Here is a 10,572-nt window from a genome sequence, read left to right on the forward strand (position 1 = left end):
CCAACACTCCACCACCTGAGCCACAGCTCCACTTCTGGCTTTTTCTGTAATTAATTGGAGATAAGAGTCTCGTGGACATTTCTTGCCTGGACTGGTTTCAGATCTCAGCCTCTTAAGTCACAAGGATAATAGGCATGAGCCACGGGCACCTGGTTCAATTAGGCTTTTGTTTTTGATTAATTGGCTGGTTGTTTGTGCCTTTGCTTTTTGGTGCTTGGGATTGAACCCAGGATCTCAACCATGCTAAGCATGGGTTTTAGATGCTAAACTTCTACAAGAGAAACAGCAAGCTTTTAGTTGCTGTTTATTATGCCAGTACTGGAGCTTGAAGTCAGGGCCTAGCACTGTACTTCATTCTTTCACTCAAAGCTGGCACTCTACCACTTAAGCTACACCTCTACTTCCAGCTTTTGCTGCTTAATTGGAGATAAGAGCTAACTTATGGACTTTTCTGCCTGGGCTAGCTTCAAACCACCATGCTCAGATCTTGGCCTCATGAGTAGCTTAGGATCACAGAGCCAACGGGTACCTGAAAATGAGCAGTGAGGTTTTTGCAGCCAAGGCCAGCCTTTACTGGGACTAGTGGTATGCTAGTAGAAGTTGAATTCCCAGCTGTCCTATAAACAGTGCTTGTTGATTTCCATGGAATAAATCTTTCCCCCAGGCTGTTCTCAAACTATCAACCCATCCCTAAAAGTAGATCTGGGAAGAGGTGCACAGTAGGTCCTCACCATCTAGACTGCAGGCAACTATGCCATAAATATAAGTAAAATAATGTATTCACCATAGCTAAGCTATGGAACCAACCCAGATGCCTCTCAGTAGATGAATGGATCAAGAAAATGTGATGTGATATATATATATATATATATATATATATATATACACACACACATACACATACACACACACATACACACAATGAAAGTATATGTTTCCACCATTGGAAAGAAAAAAAAAGACTTGGAAAAAATCATGTTAAGTGAAGTAAGCCAGGCCCAAAGAAACAGAGGTCCCATGGTTTCCCTTATTTGCGATAATTAGTATACATCTAGGATAATCTTAGCTGATGAGTAGAATAGCTCAATAGCTATATATATATGCCCATACAAGATGATGCTTGAACTCCAAGACATGGACACAAGAGGCTTATCTTTGGTGTTGTTTTTAATGTACTATGTGATTTTTTGTTGCTTTTGTATGTTCTTCCCCCTATGGTATATACTCTGTTGTCACTGTATTTGATTTTGGTACTCTGGGATTGTACATACGTTTATTTGAATTAGGGAAAGGAAAGAGAACAACAGGATGGTGACACACAGGACAAGGGAACCAATGCAATAGAGATATTCACAAGACAATGTGTTGGAAATGATCTGGACAACTTGGGGGAGTTCAGGGAGGGAAAGTAGGAGAAAATTGAGGGAAGGGGTAACAAGATTGACAAGAAATATACTCATTACCTTACTTATGTAACTGCAACCCCTCTGTACATCACCTTGACAATAAAAAATTTAAAACTTGTAAAAAAGAAATAAGAATGAAGTCCTGAGTTTTGAGTATTCATTTGGATACAATATAATTTATAAAAAGTTGATATAATTTGGTTTGACTGGAGGATATGCTTAACAACTAATCATAAAATTCCTGAACACTTAGCCTGTCAAAAGTTTAAAGTTCTTAGTCAAGACAGTGGCTCACACTTGTAATCTTAGCTACTCAGCAGGTTGAAATCAAGGATTGTGGTTCAAAGCCAGCTTGGGCAGACAAGTCTGAGAGACTCACGTCCAATTAACCAGCAAGAAGTCAGAAGTGGAGCTGTAGTTCAAGTGGTAGATCACCAGACTTGAGAGAAAATGCCAAACAAGAGCTCAATGGTTTAAGTTCAAGCTCTAGTACTAGAACAAGAAAAAAGAAAGACACAGAAAGAAAGAAAAGAAAGAGAAAGAAAGAAAAAAAAAGAAAGGAAGGAAGGAGAGAGAAGGGGTTAGGAAGAGGGAAGGAGGGATGGAGAAAAAAGGAAAGAGAAAAGAAAGAGAGGGAAGAGAGAGAAAGAAAGAAAAGGAGAGAAAAAGAAAAAAGGAAGGAAGGAAAGAGGGAAGGAAGGGAGGGAAGGAGGGAAAGAAAGGAGGAAGGGAGGGAACGAATGAGCATATAGTCATCACCAACACATCATACCTAGGAGCAGCCTGCTTAAATGAAAATTTGTAAAACATTGTTTCCAAATTCTCCCATATAATAAGGTTGAAACCTCCCCAAAAGTTCTCCCCCAAGACAGTTGCTGTAAGAGTGCCTTTTGAAAAATTTGCGCTCAAGCCAAGCATGAAGGAGCAAGAGCAAATAAATAAATAAGCCTGTCATTTTTGCTGAAAGCTCTATATCACAAAACACTTGCCTGTTTCTGAAATTGTAATTCTAATCCATTTCAAGCTCATTTAAATTCACTCTAGACCTTCCCCAATGTTTCTTTGGATTTAGGCACTGGAATTTATCTAAAATAATCCTTTATTTCCTTCTCATATTTAGTAGGTCATCTTTTGACTACCTTTTAACTTCATTGATACAGATGGTAATGTTACTGTGTTGGGAACTGTGGACACATGCAGGTACCATAACACTAAGTTTTGTCCCCAACAGGAGAGAACATTCCTGGCTAAGCTCTTCCTTCTGATTACATGGAATGCTGAAAGCATTTCCCAAACTGACAGCTCTTAATTCTAGCAGGCTAAATGTCTCAAGTGTCTTTCACATAAGTGTAAACCCATGTGCCACGAAGTTCAAGCACAGAGCCTGGCCTGGCCTACATGGCTGCTATGGGGGAACCAGGAGACCCTAACAGGCCAAGCATACAGCTCCTCACTTGTGAACATTACTGCATCCAAATTTTCCGCTTCAGATTTTGCTGACACAGCAAAACATACCAGCCTACAATAAACAATGCTGTATCTGATCTATTAAACAAATTTATCAAAGTATCACCGAACAACTGAACATTTTAAGACTCAAATGAAAAAAGTACATGAGAATAAACAGATTACAAATGTAACATCACTGGAAAAGTGTACCATTTCATACTAAACTATCCTATACTTCTTACATTCATTTCTAGGGTGGTAATTCTCTATCTAGAATCTTTTCAAGACAATCAGATATTATAAACTAACTATGCTAGTGAAAACTGTGATTATGACGACTAGAAAACATGAAATATAGGAGCTAGACATTGGATTACTACCTAAGAGATTTAAATATTCACATTACCTGCCCAAATCCTCTTTACACTAATTATATTTCAAAAGTAATACCATTAAAATAAGAAAATACAAGTGAAATGTGGATCTAAATGGATAGACAAGAAAATTTCAGGGTTAAAAGAACTAAAAGCACAGGGCACCAGTGACTCACTTGTGCAATCCTGGCTACAATCCTGGCTACTCAGGAGGCTGAGATGGGAAGATCAATGTTTAAAGCCAGCCTGGGCAGGAAAGACTGTGATATATTTACCTCCAATTAAGCAGCAAAAAATCCAAATGTGGAGGTGTGGCTCAAGTGGTAGAGTGCCAGTTTTACCAAGTAAGAACTCAAGGCCCTGAGTTCAAGCCCCAGTACTGACACACGTAAAGAAAAAGAGCCTGGTGCCAGTGGCTCATGTCTATAATCCTATCTACTCAGGAGGCCAAGATCTGAGGATAGATGTTCAAAACCAGCCCAGCCAGGAAAACCTATGAGACTTTTCTCTAATAATTAACCACCAAAAAAGCTAGGAGAGGAGTGTGGCTCAAGTAGTAGAGCACTAACCTTGAGCAAAAAGCTTAGGAACAAGCCAGGTGCTGGTGGCTCATACCTGTAATCCTAGCTACTCAGGAGGCTGAGATCTGAGGATGGCAGTTTGAAGCTGACCCAGGGAGAAAAGTCCCCATGAGACTCTTATCTCCAATTAATGACTCAAAAACTGAAGTGTTGTGACTCAAGTGGTAGAGCACTAGCTTTGAGCACAGAGAGGCTCAGGGACATTGTCCAGGACCTAAATTCAATCCCAAGGACTGGTACACAGAAAAAGCAGCAGCAGCAGCAGAAGCAGCAGCAGAATCGAAAAAAAGAAGGGAAGAAAATAAAAAAAATTTTAAAAAAGAAATCACACCAAAAACTCTAGAGGCTGAGTACTGGTGGATTACAGCTGTAATCCTAGCTACTCAGGAGGCTGAGATCTGACAATTGCAGTTCTGGGTAGGAAAGTCCATTAGACTCTTATCACCAATTAACCACCTGAAAAATCTGAAGTGAAACTGTGAATCAAGGTGGTAGTGATAAATGCTAGTCATGAGCAAAAGCACTCAGGAACAGTGCCCAGGCCCTGATTCAAGCCTCATAACCAAAAACCAAATGAAACTATAGAAACTTATGTAAATGTTTGCTTGTATAAATGGTGACATGTAACTTAGGCTATCACTGCAGATAATAAACTAATGTTATGAACAAATATAAGCCAACACATTATAAAATATGGATACATTCTTTAAAAGATGTGGATTATGAAAAATAATTCAAGAAAAAAAGTTAAAATCTATACTGGGCATAAGTAGCACATGCCTGTAATTCCAGTTAATTAGGAAGAAAACATTAGGGAAATTGTAGTTCTAAACCAGCCCAGACAAAAACTGAGTCTCTATCCCAACCAATAAAGCTGTGAATGTGATGTGTGTGTGTCACCCTAGCTACATGGGAGGCATAGGAAGATCAAGATCAAGGTTGGCCTGGACAAAAACGCTACACAAAAACACTATTTTAAAAAAATTACTAAAGCAAAAAGATGTGGCTCAAATGGTAAACTGCCTACCTAGCAAGCACAAGACCTTGATTTGAAATTCTAATACTGCAAAAAAAAAACCCTCAAAAACTCAATAACTTCGTATCTATTAAAAATAGATTCTCATGAAGAAAAACAAAGAATAGTAGTAATCCTATACAAAAAGTTTTAGTAAAGCAGAATGCCTGCCATCTGCTTTCATGAGGTCAGCATTACTCAGACTGGAAAAAAAAGTAGACCAAAATAGAAATAATAAAGGACACTGAAAACCAATATACCTGATAGATTAAAAGAGTCCTTAACAAAACCAAATTCAGCAATCCACACAAAAAAGAATAGCTCCTGACCAAATGGGTATCACAAGGCTATAGCGAAGGACTGCTGGCACCTCAAAATCTACCAGGGTAGTTCAACAATCAATAGAATAAAGGAAAAAAATTCATGATAACTATAAGGCATCGAAGAAAGCAGTAGGAAAGTTTTGCAAGTTTATATCATCAAGTGGCCTTAGGTAAGACAGAAAAACCCTAAATAAATGGATAAATTCTATTTCTAGTTAAAACTCTGTCTTTGATAAGAACTGCTGACATAATTAAAAGCTAGCCACAAAATGGAACCTTGCAATGTCTGTATCTATTAAAGGAACTGTATACAGAAGGCCAAATTAAAAACAACTGCACTTCACAAGTGATTGTATAGAAATAGCCAGTAAAAGAAGGAAGAATTCTCCACAGTATTAACACTCTGGGAAATGCAAATCAAACCCACAAGGGTATATGCCTGCAAATCTATTGTATCAATCTATTATATCACCCAAGGCTAAAAAGATTGATAGTAACAGGTTCTGACAAGAATGTAAAACACCTGAATTTCCCATACATTAATAGATTGGTGCAAAATAGTACAATCACATTTACAAAGAGATTGCATTCTACTACTTGAGCTTTGCCCCCCTCCTTCATTGCTTTAATTATATGTCAGGTGGAATCTAGTGTTTTTTTGTCCAGGGCCAGCTTCAAGTCATGATCCTCTTATATACAACCTCCTGAACAAATGGGAATCACAGGCAATAATAACCAAATCTAGCTGGTTGGTTAAGATGGAGTGATACTTTTTGCCAAGGCTGGCTTTGAACCATGATTCCCCCCAATCTCTGCCTTCTAATTCATGAATAAATAGTATTACAGCCATGAGCCACCATGCTCAGCTGAGATTGCACATTCTTTTTTTCAGTTTTATTTTATTGTACAGAGGGGTTACAGTTACATGAGTAAGGCAATGAATATCTTTCTTGTCCAACATTGTTATCCCCTCCTTTATGTCCTACTATCCCTTCCCTCCCCCACCTCCTCCAATTCTCCTCCCCACCCAGAAGCTGTAAAAATCATTTCCAAAACAGTATCTTGTGAGTATCATTGTTGCAATGGGTCATCCTGTGTCCTTGTTTCAGTATTGTTATTCCCCTTCCCCTCCCCAAATTAGATAAATGTATATACAAAATGCAGGGTACCAAGTGACAACAGGGGAGATACCATAGGGGAAGAACATACAAAAGAAACCAAAAAAAAATCACATAGTACATTAAAAACACCACCACCAAAGAAAATTCTCTTGTGTCCATGTCTTGGAGTTCATTTTGCTTAGCATCATTTTATAAGGTCATATGTACATAACTTTTGAGCTTTTCTGCTCATCTGATAAGATTATCCTATACTTATACTAGTTATTGTAAATAAGGGAAACCATGGAATCTATATTTCTTTGGGTCTGGATTACTTCACTTAATATGAATTTTTCCACGTCTTTCCATTTCCTAACAAATGAGGTGGTATAATTCTTTCTGATGGAAGCACAGAATTCCATTATATAAATATATATAAATCATATTTTCTTGATCCATTCATCTACTGAGGGGCATCTGGGTTGGTTCCATATCTTAACTATGGTAAATAAGGCTGCAATAAACATAGTTGTGCTGGTAGCTTTAGTTTGGTCTTGTTTGTGACCATTTGGGTAAATGCCCAAAAGTGGGATTGCTGGGCCATAGGGGAGCTCTATATGGAGTAACCTCCATACTGCTTTCCAAAATGGTTGAACAAGTTTACACCCACCAATGCAGTAGGGCTCCCTTTTGGTCACATCCTCTCCAGCATGTGTTGTTACTAGATTTCTTGATTATGGCCATTCTAACTGAGCAAGAAAAGTATGTGAACACATGAGATATTTGAGGTAAATAAGAGCGGAATTGCTGATTTATATAGCATGTGTGTGTGTGTGTGTGTGTGTCAGTGTCAGTCAAGGGGCTTGAACTCAGTGTCTGAGTATTCTCCCTTAGCTTCTCTGCAAAAGGTTAGTTCTCCATTGCAACAATGAGATGTACAAGTCGTTATGTCGAAAAACAAACTTAACTACTTTGGTGGGGGTGGGGGGAGGGCCGGGTGGGGGAGGGGAGGAGTATGGGAAGGGGAAACAACGGAGGCAACAATGCTTGATAAGAAATGTACTTGTTATCTTGCCCATGTAATTGTAACTCCTCTGTATGGTATTCTCACAATAAAAAAATAAAAATAAATAAATGGAGGAGAAGATATTAAAAAAATAAGTTCTCAGGTAAACATATGTTAATTAACTAATTTGGCAGCACTGGGGTGGGGTTTAAGCTTGTTTGCTCCACTGACCCAATGGGCCTCTAGCTCAGTTTTTTGTGGTTAAATGGAGATTGAGTCTCTCAGGCTTTTCTCTTCAGGCTGGCTTTGCACTGTGAGCCTCTAGGTCTCAGTAGCTAGGAGAACAGGCATGAGCCACCAGTACTCAATTCAGCCTATTTTATAATCATGAAAATACAAAGGAATATATAACCCTGTCAGACAAGAGGAGGTAGTCAAGAAGTAATGGATGACAAATTAGAGAGACAAATTAGTAGCTGCAGAAAATGCTATTTCCAAAAGTATGATAAAATTTGCATTTCAAAATATTAAATGACACACCTCCCCACCACCTCCACCCCTGGTCAAAATCCTTGTATTTGATTAATAAATCCTCTTTAAAAAAAAAAAAAACTCAACCACATGAAATGATCAGTACTAAAGAAAAATCATACCCATGTTAGCATTTTTACTCCATAAAAATATAAACTATAGCTGGGCATTGGTTTATGCCTATAATCTTAGTTACTCAAGAAGCCAAGATCTGAGGATGATGGTTAAAAGCTGGCCCAGGCAGGAAAGTCCAGTGAGACGCCTATCTCCAACTAATCAGCAAAAAGCTGAAAACAGGGCTGTGGCTCAAGTGGTAGACTGCTATCCATGAGGCACAGTGCCCAGGTCCTGAGTTCAAGCCCTTGTACTGGCACCCCACACACACACAAATACTCTGTGTGTGTGTGTGTGTGTGTGTGTGTGTGTGTGTATATGCATGTTCATATATACATACTATAAGATAAACTAGAAAAAACGAAATGGTCATTATTTTTGAATAGTGGTTCTCTATTTTTAATACATTCTTTTCTATATATTCCCCAGAATTTCATAACTCATGAAAATTACCTTTATACTAAAAACATCAGAGCACAGAGTTAATATTAAATATCCAAATTTACTGTATAACATTTAAACACTGATTTTGAGTCTTGATTTTATAATTCACAAGGGCTGATTTATCATGGGGAACGTTCTCTCTATAAAAGGCTCCCAGAGAAATAATAAAAGAGTTTGCCAGAGGAGTTCTCCAACAAAATCCAACTGATCACCGGTGCAAACAGAACGTTAGGTGGCGTGAGCACCCCAGCGCTAAGCTGCCACGCACTGCACTTGCCTGAAAAGAGCTTTGAGATTCTCTGGTAATTCAGTTCGACCAGCATATCCTGGGTTCATGGTAATAAATATTCCAACCGATGGCTTCAGCCTGATCGCTTCTCCAAGAAACACAAATCTACCATAAAAAGAACATTGATGGAATTAAACACGCTGTCTGAATACAAATACATGCTGACGAATGCCAGCCACTGAAAAATGCAAATGATTATTAGCAAGCTACTGATTCAGAGTCATTTTATTTAGGATTCATAAGCATACACATTTTAAATATGTTTTCAAGCATGTTTATTAAAAAAATACCATCCTGTCTCCCAGCATTACAAATGTGGGAAGTTGTTTTTTTTTTTTCAATTGTGCAGAGCGGTGGTATCTAGGACACACAAATGAGGGCTTAAATATGTAATGAAAGTTGATAGCATTTCTGCCTTTACTGTGGCTACAATTCCTGAAGAGATTACTCCATAAAGAATGTCCATTAAGGAGATAGGGTTCCTTTACATGGTCTGCTTGCTTATCTGCTCATCCTCCCTCCCTTCCTCTTTTCCCCCCTCTTTTGCCCTCCCTGCTTCCTGAGCAATTCTGAGAGGATGGTGCTGTCATTCTAACAGGCAGCCTTGGAGGCAAGTCTAACTGTTCAAGAGTCTACTTCTGTCACTTCGGGTATATTAATTCCAATTTCCTCACCTAATAAACAAGGGCAATATTACCCACCTTATTGGATTGTAGGAGGATTTAAGAAAGATTATGAATCTAAATGTCTCGAGAATAAAAGGCCTAGGATAAGGTCAATCCTCAACAGATGCCTGCTCTGACTATTGCTATCGTTTTCATTTGAAAGCAGGGAGAAGCAAATATTCAGAAAAATCTCCCCCGGGCCTAAGGTGTTGATGGTGCTGGTTATGAAATAAGAAGGGACAATAGAAGCCAAATGGAGACAAGCAGAAGGAAAATTTCAGGTAGGGTATATGGGACAAAACATAAGGCTGGTGGTGACAGAGGAAAACATAGGAAGGTTTCAGATCCTGAACATTTTACATATTAGGTGGTTGAGAGCAGGTGGATCTGGTCCAGCCAAGAGAAAAATATCAGGTGAAAAAAAGTAGACAGGTCTGGCAAGGCCACACACACAGAGTAAGTGGCTCCTGCTGAACGGCTCTGATGACTCTCCCGTCTCCCTCCCATCATACATAGCAAGCACAGCCACTAGTCAAAGGCATGGTGATCTCGTGAGCCGAGTGAGCAAGATGCTAGAAGGTACTGTGGTCGAGGCATGATACCATCTCTTAAATCCTTGAATCTAAAGGGAATTGAAACAATGTATGAAATCATGAAGGAATTGCATATGGAAAAAGCCTGAGGATGAAGAGTGATGACTCAGACATCAGAGAAGATCAACAAGAAGTATGCCTGGGAATTTTCAAAATTCACTGCATGGATCAGTTATAGAAATCTCCAAAGCAAAGGATGACCTCAAATAACATCTGGGTTTCATCAAAAAATAGAGTTTTAACTCAAAGCCAAATCAAATATGGCTTGGGAGTCCAAGAGACAAGAACAGAACTTCCCTAACATGGTATTTGAGTAAGGTAAGGATGTGGTGGAATGTTTTTTTCAGAATCAAGAGCAAAAAGACTGAATAGTTTTCTAGACAATGGAAATATCCAGATGTTCCCCCCAAAACTAGAAGCTTCTTGAACAAGTTCACAGTTCCATGAAGGAAGATAACCCTTTGCCAATGAGGAGATATATTGAAAATGTTTCAGTGCAAAATGCCTTAAAAATGAGATGAATAATTATTGCCACAGATGCAGAAAAAGCCTTTGATAAAATTCAACATTCATTCATGCTAAAAGCTCTGGAGAAAATAGGAATAGAAGGAACATTTCTAAAAACAATAAAAGCCATTTATGACAGACCAATAGCCAATATTATACTTAATGGGGAAAAGCT

General features: G+C 38.6%; 1 protein-coding gene across 1 annotated transcript in view; it reads right to left on the bottom strand.

Moving 5' to 3' along the window:
• Window positions 1-10,572, bottom strand: part of Dnah11 (dynein, axonemal, heavy chain 11) — a gene marked incomplete at its 5' end in the record, with an annotated part of 289,761 nt that overhangs the window by 156,791 nt on the left and 122,398 nt on the right. The window contains one exon of the mRNA XM_013023983.1: window positions 8,621-8,737. Within this exon, the coding sequence (XP_012879437.1) occupies window positions 8,621-8,737 (117 nt within the window). The remainder of the gene's footprint in view (window positions 1-8,620; window positions 8,738-10,572) is intronic.

The sequence above is a fragment of the Dipodomys ordii genome, unplaced genomic scaffold (assembly GCF_000151885.1).
Source record: "Dipodomys ordii isolate 6190 unplaced genomic scaffold, Dord_2.0 Scaffold72, whole genome shotgun sequence".
NCBI lineage: Eukaryota > Metazoa > Chordata > Mammalia > Rodentia > Heteromyidae > Dipodomys > Dipodomys ordii.